This window comes from Halichoeres trimaculatus, unplaced genomic scaffold (genome assembly GCF_033239565.1).
Source record: "Halichoeres trimaculatus isolate MK-OKI-2021-1 unplaced genomic scaffold, fHalTri1.1 fHalTri1_scaffold_13, whole genome shotgun sequence".
Classification (NCBI taxonomy): Eukaryota; Metazoa; Chordata; class Actinopteri; order Labriformes; family Labridae; genus Halichoeres; species Halichoeres trimaculatus.
Window position 1 is genome coordinate 29,641,332 of NW_027437191.1, and position 15,562 is coordinate 29,656,893.

General features: G+C 35.7%; 1 protein-coding gene across 2 annotated transcripts; it reads left to right on the forward strand.

Annotated features, from left to right (window-relative positions):
• The first annotated feature begins 16 nt into the window (after positions 1-16).
• On the forward strand, positions 17-9,550 carry LOC141801923 (uncharacterized). Of its 2 annotated transcripts, XM_074685261.1 has the most exons (7): positions 17-139; positions 3,065-3,186; positions 3,414-3,433; positions 4,140-4,331; positions 5,518-5,720; positions 5,815-5,848; positions 8,278-9,550. In XM_074685261.1, exons 2-7 carry the CDS (start codon positions 3,149-3,151, stop codon positions 8,394-8,396), a joined length of 606 nt encoding a protein of 201 aa, XP_074541362.1. In that variant the 5' UTR covers positions 17-139; positions 3,065-3,148; the 3' UTR covers positions 8,397-9,550. The 2 variants fall into 2 exon arrangements, with proteins under 2 accessions (XP_074541362.1, XP_074541363.1); XM_074685262.1 differs by lacking the exon at positions 17-139 and having other exon boundaries at positions 2,914-3,279.
• Positions 9,551-15,562: the final 6,012 nt, after the last annotated feature.

Below are 15,562 nucleotides of genomic sequence, written 5' to 3' on the forward strand. Positions count from 1 at the left end.
GCATGTACGCCGGCATAATTCAGCACACTGTATTTGTGTCTTCTACAGCGGAACGCCCTCCTGCTGGAGAGAACAAATAAGACCCGCATCTGCTGGTGCCTTCACGGGCTGTCGGAAACACCCGCTTCAAAGTCAGGAGGTACTTGTAGGAGTTCATTGCAAATATTTGGAAAGTATGTAGTTCTGGCACCACTTTCTTTTTAGTTATCAAATTAAACAGATGAAGTGAAATTTTTCATTGCAGTTTTTTTTATTTTTTTTTTTTAAAAAGAGGGGTCTGGCTGTAGACCCCCAAAGTGAACACCTTCACATCCAGCATAGAAGTGACTTATTTTGTTCTTTATTCTTTTATTTCATCAGATCCCCATCAGCTGCTACTAATGCAGCAGTTACTATTCCTGGGGTCCACATACAGCAAACAAACAACACAGAATATACACAAAACAACACAAAAAATACAAATAGCTATTGTAGTAGCTATAAAAAAATAATAATAAACACATTAAGATATACATAATTTAATATAAAAAGTATCAGCATCTACAACATGTATTGCAGTAAAAATTTATCAGTGTTCATAAATTAGTGTTTATCATTATCATTATTATTATTATTATTATTATTATTATTATTATTATTATTATTATTATTATTTATTTATTTATTTATTTATTTATTAGCTTTTTTTTTTTTTTTTTTTTTTTTTTTTTTTTTTTTACCAATTTCTTTAAACTAAACTGTGATAACTGGTTAATTATTTCACATTGTAATGGCTCTATACATTACAGTTCTGCACACTGCCTATTTAACTATATGACCAAAAGAGGCCTGTCTGGTCCTGAAACTACAGAAGAGGATTGGGGCCACTGAGGGACAAAAACAAACAAAAAACTTCTTTTTTTTCAGAGAAAAAAAATTTGAGATCTGAGATTAAGGCCAGAATATTTAGATTAAAATCAAAACTCTTATTCTAATCTTAGAATTCTGACTTTAATCTCAGATCTCAACTATTTTCTTGGAAAAAAGATAAAAATATAAAAAAATGATAGATTTTTTAATGTGACCCTAATCCTCTACTGTATGAATCTATGTTAATCTTTGACATAATTTATTTGAGAGTACAGACAATTTGGAGAAATGCCCCTGGTTACACGCCAACCTCCTGTCTACTCTGAGCCATGAGGGCCTGCCATGCATACTCTCTGTGCTCAGCCTTACACGAAAAAACTTCACAAGTCACCAAGAATTACCTTTCAGTGGAGAAAGCATGGTCAATATCCCTTATCTTATCTTACACATTAAAAAAATGTAACTGAATAAGAGAAAATTTGTTCAAAATTTCTTCAAATTGTATTTTTAGTGGAGAGATAACTCAATAATTTCAATTTTAATACTTTTTATTTCAAGTGTGCTCGAATAAACATCCTGATCTCTTTGTAAATATCATCAATTTGTCCTCCTTGATGTTCAGCTTGTCTTGGTCCCTGGGTAAACTCCAGGAAGAAAAGCTTTAAGCTAAAACAGATTTGAGCAAACAGCTTGGTAATTGAAGCGTGGAAAGATTACGTTTTCCTCAAAGTGCTTCATTCAAGTGCAATGCACAAAAATCCAAGCTGAGTAATGATGGTGTCTGGAGAAAAATAATGACATCCAGTCAAATCAGAAACCCACTTTAACTGACTCTGAGGAAGCTTTTGACAGAAATGCAGCAGCATGTAACAAGAGGCCATGGAAAAAGCAACTTAAAACAAAAAAAAAAGAAATTCATTTATCTATTTTTCATCTTTGTCACAAAAAAGTAACATCCTTTTATGTATCATTTGCATTTTCTATAACTATTTATCTATTTTTTGTTTGTCTCCAGAGACATGTTCAGCCTACATCACTCAGTCTTTGAAAATTACTAGCAGACCCTGAAGGCAGCAGCTGAAGAACAGGGGGGCGGGTCCTCCTTCACTTTGTGTGAAGTGTCTGCATCACTCAGGCCTTTTGACTTGTATTTGTTGGGCATTTTGCATAATTATAGACATGAAATCAGGGTTTTGAGCCTCTTTTCTGCGTTATTTTTACTTTGTCAAACTTCATGATCCCATGGACGTAAACTTAAAGGTTGCAAGAAAGGGTTATTCACTCCCCTGAGTGAGCCATGTAGCTCCTTTAGTATCTAAATATTTGTCTTTTGTCTGATTTTCTTTGATAGCTCATCACTTTGAAAACAATTTAAAGGGATATTTTGTCCATTATATCTTTGGCTGTTTTTATAATTTTTTTATGGATGCTTCCTCTGAATCCTGTTGTTGCAAAAGTAAGCATTGTAAAGTAATAAGTTATTATGTACTCCTTAAATACTTTCTGCACAAGCAAAAATGAAATTGGTAACATTTGAAGCTCTGGTGAGGTTTTTTTTTTTTTTTTTTTTTTTTTTTTTTTTTTTTTAGATATTTATGACATAGACCCAATTTATTTTTCATTGTATTTTGTGAGGCTGTAAGAGACAATGCTGTGATTTTAGACTGGTGGGAATGGGCTTAAGGTTAGGGTTAAGTTTGGATCTCATAGTTTTGATTTTTTTTTTATTAATCTCATAATTTTGACTTTATATCTCATAATTATGATTTTTTGATGCCATAATTTTAAACCTTTTCATCCCATTATGTTTTACTTTTATCTCATATTTTCCACTTTTTATGTCAGAATTATTATTTTATCTCAAAATTTTGACTTTTCACTCATAACTATTTTCTATCCTGAAATTATTTTTTTCTTCATAATTTCGCCTTTTTTTTTTTTTTTTTTAATTCATTTCTATTTTTCAACTAGCAGTAATGGTCCCATTATATGAGATTTCTTCCTGTATAGATTTTCACAACTGCAGCACTTTCACTCCCTCCTGTCTCCACTAGAGGGAGCAGCGACAGCAAGCTTTTGATTTATTTACATCAAAACTCTCAGTATTATCTAGAGCACATGAAACAAACCAGTAACAGTGCACAAACTCTTACTGGGTTATTTCTTTATTTGCTTCTTCTTTATACTGACAGGTCTTCCTGTTATTTTCCGTTAGGTGCTCAGACAGGTACCACGCAGTTTACAGAAGAGGAAAGTGAAAGTTCTTCACTGAGAATTCAAAGCTCAGGCTGGGAGACACATGCCAGAGACTCTGCAAACAGATTATCAATCCATCCCGTAAGTGGACATAATTTTGAATCCTCCCTTTCAGGCTGTGAAAACTGCAGACTCTCCAAAAATGCGGCGGGGTCCAGGTTTTGTTCCTTTAAGGTATTTTTGACAGCCTTGTCTCGTGGCTTGATGAAGGCTCGAGCCTCCTTTTACAGCGCGTGCAACAAAACAGCTTGTGATGTATACCTGTTCAGTTTCCTCTTATTAATCTCTTATTTCTTTATTTTTTTCAGAGCCATGGAAGGAGAAACTGGTAAGACATATTGTTGTCAGAGTTTGAGATGCCTCTGTAGTGTTTTATTTCCGCTTTAAGTTGCTTTAACATAACAAACACAACAGAAACAGTACATCTGCCTTTATGTATCCACTTTCCTCAATATTAATCTTTTAATGTGAGTAGCTGTGCTCTTAGATATATTTCTATATAATCTGTCACTCTGGAGTAAATATTAACTGAACTTGCTCTTAGATGTTTATTTATCTGCTCTCTTATGGAATGCTATTAATCCAGTCGCGCCCTTTTCATGGCTATCAAAGCTTTCAGCTACAGCAGGCCACACATTATCATCAAAGTGAGCAACTAACTGATGAAGAGCATGAAATGAAAACTGAAACAAGAAAAAAAAAAAAAACAGCATTAGTCGTTATTTTAATGTTTACAGCATGTCTCTCTGCATTTGACTGAAGCCTTTACAGACCAAAACAAGGAAGTAATTCAACAGATGAAAGTGAAAGTCAGATTCTGTCACTGTGATGCAGAATCCAAATGAAAAAATAGAAGCTCAACAATGTAATTTACCAGACTATCCTGCACTAGATCCCACACAGGCTGCTTACAGGCACCCATAAGTAAAGATAACTACTACTAACAAGACAAAAGGACGTTACATTCATGATGCTGTATGATCCACCTTAATGCTTTATGAATTTGTTGAAAACTTCTTTTTTTCTGTCCTCAGTTCCTGGGAGAAATTTCTTTGTTGAAGTATCTGGGATAACCAACGACGCTCATCTGAGCGTGGTCAGAGAATTGCAGCACAATGGACAGAATGAGGTGAAAACTGTTGCAGAGAGTGACTACATCCTGCTGTTCTGTCCCATCGCTTCACGAGTCGGAACAGATATCAGTGAGGCTCTGGAGAGGGCACCAGGTGGGGCAGTGGTCTGACTTTGTGCTGATTGTTTTTTTTTTTTGTTTGTTTGTTTTTTTTCAATTATCTTAATTTTTTTTTTAATTCTATAAAAAGACAAAAAAAAAACAAAACAGGAAAACAAATAAAAAAAAAAAGAAAAAAATGTGAGAATAATAATAATAAAAAAATAAAATAGAATAATAATATATATTATTATTATTATTGGTATAATAATAAATAAATAAATAAGTAAATAAATGAATAAATTTATTTTTTTAAAGGTGTAATTTTTCTGTTTTTACCACAATACCTCAAAGGCTCAACTTTTAATCTGATGATTACTGGATGCAAAATTTGCACTCTGGGAGAATCAACAAGAACATGTTTCAAGACAAACTATCTTTAAATATAGTTATTGTTGAGGATTTCCTAGATAAATTTATACCTGACAACCTAAATAAATACATGACTAGGAGGCAAAATCTATTGATATTTTGCAGGATTTAATCAGAACATACAGCACACAACACAACTCTAGAGAAACCCAGACAGACAGACGGACCAAACTTATTCAGGCTCTTTTATCCTTTTCATTAACGTCACTGTTTTCCTGTTTTGGCCGGTTTATTGCTATAGTGATGACCCATGGCCCCAAAATATGAGCGACCACCCTTCACCATTGAAATAAAACTTCCTGTAAACATGCTTATATGAATGAAACATGTCAAAGACAGTTTTTTTAAAGTAACACTTTACTTGATGAATTAAGTACCTATTGATTAAGTTACTTAATTAAGTAACTATTGACAGGGAATTTCTGAAAATGATTTGTGTACAATTCTTTTTTTTAATATAAAAAAACATTTCAGAGAAAAAAGGAACCTCCAAAGTGGGTAAAATGATAAATATGAAGGGTTAAAGTGAGACTGAAATGACAACTGTCTCTATTGGGGCTTTTCTGCTGCCCTCTTGTGGACATAAACACAAACAATTGGTTCTTTTCTATGTATTTATAACTCTATCCGTAACTTCTCAAAAACATCAACAACAACAAAAAAATATAACGTCATCGTGTCTATGTCTGTTGACAAGTTGAAAAAAAAGTTATAGATAATTAATCAGAAACTGATGGAGAGAAACCAAACAGTTGCTTCTTCTCAAGATTCATCTCATTTTTTAAATTTTTAATATTTGTGTGTTACAGGTAATCGTCCAGTGATAATGGTGGTGATGCACCACACCTTCAATCCTGACCACGTCATAGCTGAAAGCAGGAGACAGGTGGCCGACCCAAACGTCCGCCTTGTTGTGGACACTCTCTTCTATAAAGGGCATCTCCTGGACTCAAAGGTCAATGATGTTGCACGCTCTGAGATTCAGAGGATTCTGGGAGTTCATGCTGGTCAGGTAGGAATACAGTTACTGGTGCGCAACAAGATCACAGCAGAAAGCACTAATATCATTTTTAATTAATTGATTCTTTCTTTGTCTTTCTTTTCAGCCCGGGAGAGGGTCCTCAATGGATCCCCGGAAATGTAAGTTTGTCTACAACAAGATTGAGATTTTTAAACTTCTTCTTACTCAATGGAAACAGTCTTTTTTATTAAGATCTATTTGATATGAAATGTTTATGAATCTGTAGAAGTCTTCAGTTAAAATGACTGAGAGGTGAACTTGTGATAGTACTTTCCCCCCCAACAACACTGGCTACCTTTACATGCAGTCATTAACTCTTTCATATTCAGAATATAAGCAATAACCCGACTGCGCACAGCCATGTAAACACCAAAACCCCTTTTTAAAAATGGAATATGCTCATGCTCTGTTTTGCTCTGAAAATCAACCCTGGGTTACTGCTTTTCTAACCCAAACATTTGGTCATGTATACGCCTATCTGCGCCTATCTGCGCATGTTCTGTTTGCAAGAAATCTTGGTTTATAGAGGACAGAGTGTTTTCTTCACGTTCTCGCCTTTGATTATTGACGAAATTGACGATTAAAAGTGTCAAATACCATAGACTGTATACTTAAGAGGTGTAGTTTTCCCGACGTCACCTGTCTGTTTCTGAAACGATTTTTGAAGCAGATCGGCTATCCAGCCATATTGGAAGTGACGAAGGCTTCGAGTACAGTCACCTGAGCTGAGCTTTGCCTATGATTGGTTGAGCTCAGGATCATAATATCCTCTAAACTACTGAGTTAGAAAAAATAAATTAAAAAAGTGATTCAGACAGGAGAGGTTTTTTTAACCAGGCTGTAAATAGGTTCATTTCTGCTGTGAAAAACTGCTTTTTGCGGCTTGGTGTGTATGTGACTTCCAGTACTTCCGAGCCAGCCTCAAACGGACACTCGAAAAACAGCAGATTTTAGCACTTAAGCATTGTCTCATTTTCTTGACCATAGGTTGTGGGGGTAGGAGAAAAAAAATTGCTGTATGGTATATCAGGATTTTTCATTTGGCACTATCAAAATCAGGATTCTTTGTCTTTTTTTAAACTTATTTATTTTATTTTTTTTAATTTATATTTTTTAATATTTATTGTATACCCATAAGTCAAGACTTAAACAGACACAGACAAAAAACAAAACAAAACAACAACACAGAATTTAAAAAAAAACAACATATAAGGGAAATTAGTGCATACTCATACTGAAATATTCAATTCGATTCATTATCATACCTCTGGTTTCATAAACAAGAAACAACAACACTTTTCTTATTAACCTAATTTAACAATCCATTAACAGTCCATCCAATGAAATTCTATCAAATCACCATAGGAGATGATGATATATGCCCCCACACCTGCTTCCAGATTGTTTCAGACCTAAACCTAGTGTTATTTGGAATATCTGTTATTCGCTCCATACATAAAAGATTGAAAAATTCAGATTACGAATTTTCCAGTTTGACAGAATCATTCTTTTGGCAGCCAAGAAGGCTAAATCAACTGTCTTCCTTTCTTGTCTTGTTTTTAATTGTTCAGCCCTGTGACCCAACAGACACACAGACGGACATGGGGCAATATTTACGTTAATGATCAATTAAATTAATTTACAGACTTCAGCTAAAATAACTTGACAGTGAGGCAGAACCATAACATATGAATCAAGTTCCCAACTTGTTCACATTTATACCAACGTAGGTTTAAAACGCTTGGGTCTATTTTATTTCGTCAAGAGGGAGTAATATAAGCTCAATGAAGGATTTTCAATTGTATCACTCTACCTCTGACTGATTTGGAAGTTATTATAGCATCACGCCAAATATCTTCCCAATTTGCGTAGGTAAATTCGACTCCTAAATCAAGATTCTCTGTTAAAAAAACTTTTTTTTTCCAAACTCAAAGTCTTCATTTCTTTCTTTGCTTATAAACTGGATTGTAAAAAAGTTACCATTTTTCTCCAGCAGAGGGCGAAATGTTTCTCTCTGACTCACGTGACGTGCATTTTATCGGAAAATATGGCTGCTGATATAGTCTGTAGACATTATCATCATCATTTAACTTTTTTACATGGTCTGGTGTTAACAAAGCAAACTGAAAATCGCAAAAATCGTAAATGCCGAAGAATCGCAATTTAGATCGAATCAGCACCCCAAAAATCGTAATAGAATCAAATCGCGAGAATGGCGTAGCGTCCGTCAATAACCGCTTAGTCAATAACACAGGAGACTGCTCCGGGCTATTCATTTTCCACTGTGCTGCTGCTGCGGTTGCTATGGATACAGGATGAAGAGGAAACAATGTGCATTTCATCATGACGTTCTCTGTGCGTTGCTGTTTTGATCAGGGTGACATGTAAACAGGAATAACGGTATTGACCTTAACCCGAATATTGGCTGCATGTAAACGTAGCCAATGACGTTAACAAAAGCTAAGTCCTGTTCATGTTAGCTGTGGTTTTGTCATGTTTAAGTTTTTCATGTTAAGGTAACTGATCTCTCTTTTGTTCCTTACTGCAGGGGTGGAAGACAAAAGTATTGTCAAGACGTTCTTGGCTGTTTTTCTTGTCATTGTGGCGGTGGTCATTGTGATTGTTGTCACTGGGGAGTGTTTGAAAAAAAATCAAAGACAACCGTGACATGGAAATATTCTTGGAAGGAAAAAGTTAAGTGTAACAAAACGCATGTGAATCATCTGATAAAAAGTGTTTTGAGCCTGCAGTGTGACATTGGAGTTATAAAGCTTATCTTGAGTTAAAGTATCTAATCATTATCTTATACTGTTGTTTACCATCCATACTGTTTTCTGTGGTACTGTTGTGACCAAGAGCTAGGGTCTTTTTTTTTTGTCTTGTTCACTTTTTAGCATTTACCAGATGATGTTTTTTTTATTATTGGAGAAAGAACCCAATGAGGAGCCTTTATTTTATAGTGGACAGTAATTAGAGCTCTCTTTTGGGAGAAAATGTGCTTTATTATCTCTCAAGTTTCCATTTACACTGAGGAGCATCTGTTTTTTGTTCTGTCTACATTACTGCCTCTTTGTTACTGTTTGTATTCATGAGCTGCTTTTATTTTCACTCGTAGTCATACTGAGTGTAATTTCTTGCCTCTAACATCATATAGTGTCCAGAGAACATAAAATAAACCATGTAATAAACTAACCTTGATCCGATTTGTGTGATTCAAAAAAGAGCAATTAGAATTGTAAATAAAGTGACCTACAGGGAACACACAAACAAACTTTTTATCAAATTGAAAGCTTTAAAATTTAGGGACTTGGTTGTCTTTAAAACAGCCCAGTTTATGTATAACATAAAGAACAACAAATTACCTGTTCACATTCAGGGATTCTTTCAAAAGAGAGATATGGTTTTTAATTTCCGAGGAGGTGAAATATTCAAAAAACAGATTGTAAGAACAAACACAAAACAGCATTGTATTTCTGTTGCTGGGGTTAATATTTGGAATAAGTTGGACCCAGAGCAAAAAGACTGTTTATCATTATTTCAATTCAAAAAGAAAACCAAGCATGACTGATGACTGTTAAAAAAAAAAAAAAAAAAAATGCTGAAAAGTTTTTGCATCCAGCATATTTTGTTTTGTCTCTTGTATTAAAGCATTGTGATGCATATTGGTTTAAAATGAATTGTTAGTTTCTGTTAAATTTGTGATGTATGGACTGGTAGCCATCTATATGTTTTAAAAACTGTGTCATTTGTGTTGGGGGCGGGTAAAATAAGCTTCAGCTTCAGCCTGCTCCTTTTCAGACTACCATGTTGTTTTGTTGCTATTTCTTGCTCAGTAAATAAGTTTGTCTGAATAAACTTAAACCTAAACCTAAGTTACACAAATGCCTCTTGAACTCTGTCTTTCTTATCTCTTTTTCTACTCACACTAATGATTATGAGTGTCCACATCCTTTTTGGTGGTGAGCCAAGGACCAGGGCACTTTAACTGCAGACAGAACTGTAGACTCTGTTAGATCGTCTTTGACAGCCTCACTCACTCACAGCTCATTTCTTCTGATATCCACTCACAGAGGGGAAATTTCAAGACACGTGTTGTTTTGTTTGGGTGTTATTATCAAACATGTTGCCAATGGTAACCAAGCTTTAAGCATTAATCTCTGGGAAACCAAAGGACCTGGGGCAAGACATACTACTGCAAACAGAAATTTAACTTTACCCCAAAATCCAAAACTGTGTTTGGCGATTTTCCATCCTTACCCTCAGTGGGACTTGCCTTGAAGTCTATTCCTGAGATTCACCCAGCTACTTTTCTTTTTCCAATTGCAAGCTCAGGTGGTTTCTTTGGAAGCTCATTTCAGCTAGTTAGAAAAAAACTTCAATTATAGAAAGTTGAAATTATGAGGTAATCAACTCATAATTCTGAGGTAAGAACTTGTAATTACGAGATACAAAGTTGAAATTTTGAGATAAAAAGTTGTAATAGTAAGAAAAAAAGTTTTGACTTTTTTTCCCCCCAGATTCATCATTTTATTATCTCATTAATTTGGCTGTTTATCTCATGATTATTTATATTTTTATCTCATAATTTCAACTTTTTATTTATTTATTTTTTTAAAGGCAGGAATGGTCTTCTATATGTACAGTCTATGGCCCCATTGTGTGAGATTTCTTCCTGTCACTTTCACTTCCTTCTGTATCCACTAGATGGGGCAACATCAGGAAGCTTTTTATTTAAAGATGCTATAAGGCGGAACTTGTTCAATTGCACTCCCTCGCCACCTTGTGGCCTGGAGTCGCAGAAATTACTTTTAGCAAGGCGTGTGTTTGTTTTACAATTAAATGAAGATTGGATCAAAACAAATTGTCTTTGTTCAAGACAACGTTTTACTGGATACGATGGACACGGTATGGTATTTATCAGTACAGTTACGTAGCGCTACGGTTTGAAACATGACATCAAGCAAACGTTGTAGCAACCTGCTATATGTAGTGCTATCGGCAGCTTGGTGCTTCGACGTATCTGTAGGCTAACGTGACAACAAGTGAACACTGTCAGTTTGTATGTAGTTTAGAAGCTGTTTATATTTAGCCTAGCTGACAGCCCCCGGCTCTAAGACATGTCTGTAATGTGTAACGTTAGTAAATCCTGGTTATGTCCTGCCTGTCATCTACCAATCAGAGCTAACGTAACCTCACTCTTCATTTTATTGATAGACTCTCAAGTTTGAAAAGACCACTGCAGAATAACTGCTGACTGTGGGTTGGAATCAACATTAGCAATAACAGTTTAACCCTTTTAGCCTTTAGCTTGTGCTCTATCTCCATCAATCAGCAGTTTCTTCCCCAGCTGGGAAAACTGGGTCAGGTGGTTGTGTTTCAGGTGGGTGTGTGAGTTTGTTGTGCTGCCTTTTTTTGTTGCTGCACACTGGCTCGTCTGTGTTGATGTGCTCACCTCGCTCATTTGGTTTGAAGCCGAAATATTTCTACTCTAGGGCTCTGGCGTTTCACTTTACAATCATCTCTTTTCTTCTTAATTTCTACTGCGTTAACCTGCTCACTTGCTAAGCTCTTTGTGTTTACGTTAGCCTGATGCTAGTGGCCCCAACCTCCCTTAGCAGCACCCACTCTGTTCATTCCTCTGCAGAACAAACGAGACACACAGAGTGAACCATCATTTATCATATGATTAATTGATTGATTGATTGACTATCGACTATCATACCAGCCATTTTCAGAGGGTCTTGAACAATCTTTCAAACCCAAATAATATTGTTTTTTTTATGACTATGTAAAGACCAAAACTACCTAAGAAGAGTGGACTCTCTTCTTTTATGTCTCTCTCCCTGTTTTTGATCCAAAAAAAACCCTGAACTTTTTCGATTGCGTTCATCTCGGGCGCTACATCCTTTGATCCTCTCCATGGTCGTCTTTTCTCACGATTGCGCATTTCTTTCTCTCTGAACCACCTCGACACATCATCTCAGATTTTTTGGGGTAATTTTTTTTTTACCAATATCGGCATTGGTAAATATCAGTTATCGGCCAAAATTGTAAAATTGTAACTGTAATATTGGCGCTGATAATCTCATTTTAAAGTGTGGATTATGATCAGGCATATATCTAGAAGGAAGACTTTTTCAAGATCGCTTTCAAACTCCTCACAGCTCCTTAAGATTAAATTAAAACTCTGAAGCACATGAAACAAGCCAGTAACAGTGCACACACTCTTACTGGTTTATTTCTTAATTTGCTTCTTCTTTATACTGACAGGTCTTCCTGTTATTTTCTGTTAGGTGCTCAGACAGATACCACCCAGCTCACAGTCAGAAGGAAAGTGAAAGTTCTTCACAGAGAAGTCGAAGCTCAGGCTGGGAGACACATGACAGAGACTCTTCAAACAGATTATCAATCCATCCCGTAAGTGGACGTCATTTTAAATCCTTCCTTTCAGGCTGTGAAAACTGCAGACTCTCCAAAAATGCGGCGGGGTCCAGATTATTTTCCTTTGAGGTATTTTTGACAGCGTTTGTCTTGTAGCTTGATGAAGGCTTGAGCCTCTAGAGCAGGTGTAACAAAACAGCTTGTGATGATATCTGTTCAGCTTCCTCTGTGCTCAGTGACGATGATTAATCCTTAATTCTTTTTTTTTTTTTCAGAGACATGGAAGAAGGTAAGACATATTGTTTTCAGAATTTGAGATGCCTCTGTTGTGTTTAATTTCTGATTGATTAAAGTTGCTTTTCCACAAAAAGGAGACAAAATCAATAATATGTCTTTATGTATCCACCTTACTCAATATTAGTCTTTTAATGTGAGTAGCTCTGCTCTTATATATATGTTTCTTAATCTGTCAGTCTGGGTGAATATTAACTGAACGTGTCCTCATCACTGAGATGCTTGCTTATCAGCACTCTATCAGGGCTTATTCAATGCTTCTTATCCAGTCACACCCTTTTCTCTGCTATCAGAGCTTTCCATAACAGGCCACACATTGGCATCAAAGTGAACAAATAACTGATGAGGAGCATGAAAATGAAACTGAAACAAGAAAAAACTGCAAGAGAAGACCAATAATAGCTAAAGAAATACATCAGATATTATATCATTACAAAACCATCAGCATTAGATGTTACTTTAGTGATCACATTAGGGCTGAACAAACAATCGAATTGAAACTGACTTTGCAGTATGATAGAATGTAATTTTTGAAATTGCAAAGGCTGAAATTAACATAGAAAAAAAGGACAAAAAAGAAAAAAGTTTTATATTCACAGACCTGGAGGGATTATAGTAACTTCTACTCCTTCTTTCTTAAAACCAGCAAAAGTCAAGATGTTTTTTGGCTTGAAGTTAAGGGACCCTTTACACAACAACGTTTTTTTAGGTGCAACGCAAAAGTTATGTTGTGTTTACACGGAAATGAAAGACAAACTTTTGAAAACGGCCGCCAGAGCAGGATTTTTCTGAAACACTGCCGACACTGTTGCTGAGTAAACAGTAAGCCGGCTTTCTCAGAAGAAACGGGACAACAGTACCGTTGTTGCGATCGTTGCAGTCTACCGTGTTGTGCTTGTGCTGCTCACTCTGCTGATAGTTGAGTTATTTTGGAGCGAAACGTGACCGAGGTGAGCGAAGGTCCGTTTCTCAATGGATTTGTCATCTAAAAAACGCTAAAAAAAAGCTAAAAAACGCTAAAAAACGCTAAAAAAAAAGCTAAAAAACAAATTTAGCTTGGGTGTATTTTTTAAAATGGACGGGAAAAATTTTTGGAGTCCAAAATCCGAAGTGGCTGTCGTTGAAATTATCTTTTTAAAGGCTCGACCTACAATGATGGACAAAACATGTTTTTAGACCTCATTTTTGTTAAGAAATACATTTCAGGGTTACAAAATGATTTGACCTTATTTTAACCTTCAAATTCAAGATGGCTGCCACTCTTGGTGTTTTTTTGGGGCATTTTTTTCCATTTTGTTACAGAGTCTCTATGAGGTTAAAATGGAAGCTCTGCTCATGATGAATTGAATAATATACAGTTAAAGTTCACAGAAATAACATCTGAAGTCACTAAAGTAGATGTTTATGTGTAAACAACATTTGTTGATTGACCATTTCCCAATCAAAAGGACCATGCAGCTATGACTTTTCAGGTCTATATCACAATATTTTTAGCTATATTAAATTCTTTTGCAGTTTCAGACCAATAGAAATGAGTAGATTCTTTTATTTCTACCCCATTTAAATGAATGGAGATTTACCATCACCATGGAAACCACTGGAGAGAAGACGTTTGCGTGATGTCACAAGGAAAACGCAGGCTGTTTTTGAATTTGCCTACTGCATACTGTGTATGAAAGTAGTATGTAGTAGGCACTGCATACTTCCTACTACACTTAAATGTAGTATGTACTAAGACTGTTCTGGTAGGTTTATAATGCAGCAATGCAGAAAAAGGATTTATTTTAAAAAGAGTCTATATGTCCAATAGTTAGAAAAACAAAAAAAAAATGTTCATGGTTCTTCATCTGTGAAGGAGAGTCCAGCATTTTGAAGCTCTGAAGGTGGATCTGAAGTTTTTCTCATGTTTGCTAGCCTAAGTTAACTTTATAATCTATTACAGTAATGGTTTAACAAGTCAAGTGCAAAATATAAATAAAAGTATCGAGACTAAATTGTACAAATGTTTTTTTGATTGACTGATCTTTAAGTTTTACTACATTTTCTTCCTGAATCCACCTTGAAATCCTGCCCCCTGTTAGGATCAGGATAATTCTTTTTTTTTTTTTTTTTTTAATCGAAGTGATCCTAATCCTACTGAAAAGTTCTGAACAACACAAATTGAAGGTAATCCAATCCAATAACCAAAATCCGATTGGATTACCTTTGAACAACTGGCCCCAGAAGACCGACTCAACTCTACTTCAGTGGAGCTCACCAAAAGTGGCTTCTTGGCCAGACAGCTATGGCGGCACCTACAGGCCTGGCATGCCAACTGCAGTGTTTTCAGTCCCTCAGCATTTCCGTGTATATGCAGATTTTTTCCCTGCATTTTAGCCTTGGATGAAACGTTGTCGTGTAAATGGGGCCTAAATCAATCAGTCAGTATTCTACATGGATTGTTATAGTTAGTGAAAAGTTAAATTAAGACAAGTTATTTTTATCAATTCATCTCATCATTTCAAAAGATGTAGGCCTGGCCTACAGGAAAGAACTGCTTGTATGCTAACAGTGTCCTCTGTCATGTTGGTTTAAAACAAAAAAACAAAAAAACAATTCATATAGCTTATTTTCCAAAATCGTTCAGCCTTAGATCACAGCACGTCTCTTGGCTTTTGACTTCATTCTTAGCCTGCACAGCATTTGACTGAAACCTTTTCAGGATAAAACAAACTAAACACTAAAAGAAAGTTATTCAACAGATGAACTGGAGGGCCAGACTCATAAACCACAAAGAAGCCAAATGGAAAAAATAGAAGCACAACAATGTGATTTACCAGACTATCTTGCACTGCATCCCCAACAGGCTGTGTACAGGCAGCTTTAAATAAAGATAACTACTGTAGACAAAAGGGCGTTACATTCATGATGCTGTATGATCCACCTTAAGACCATGAGAGGCTAAGAAACGACTTGGCTTCATAATTGTGTTGAAATTTCTTTTTTTCTGTCCTCAGTTTCCTGGAGAAAGTTCTTTGTTGAAGTGTCTGGGATAACCAATGGGGCTCATCTTAGCATCATTGGAGAATTGAAACAGATTGGACAGTCTCAGGTGGACACCGTCGCACAGAGTGACTACATCCTGCTGTTCTGTCCCATCGCTTCACGAGTTGGAACAG

What these genes read in the sequence shown, in the direction of transcription:
- LOC141801923 (XM_074685261.1), top strand. Translation starts at nt 3,149, where the DNA reads ATGCCAGAGACTCTGCAAACAGATTATCAATCCATCCC. An exon ending in ACAGATTATCAATCCATCCC is followed by an intron (nt 3,187 to 3,413) that starts GTAAGTGGACAT and finishes TATTTTTTTCAG; the next exon opens with AGCCATGGAAGGAGAAACTG. An exon ending in TGGGAGTTCATGCTGGTCAG is followed by an intron (nt 5,721 to 5,814) that starts GTAGGAATACAG and finishes CTTTCTTTTCAG; the next exon opens with CCCGGGAGAGGGTCCTCAAT.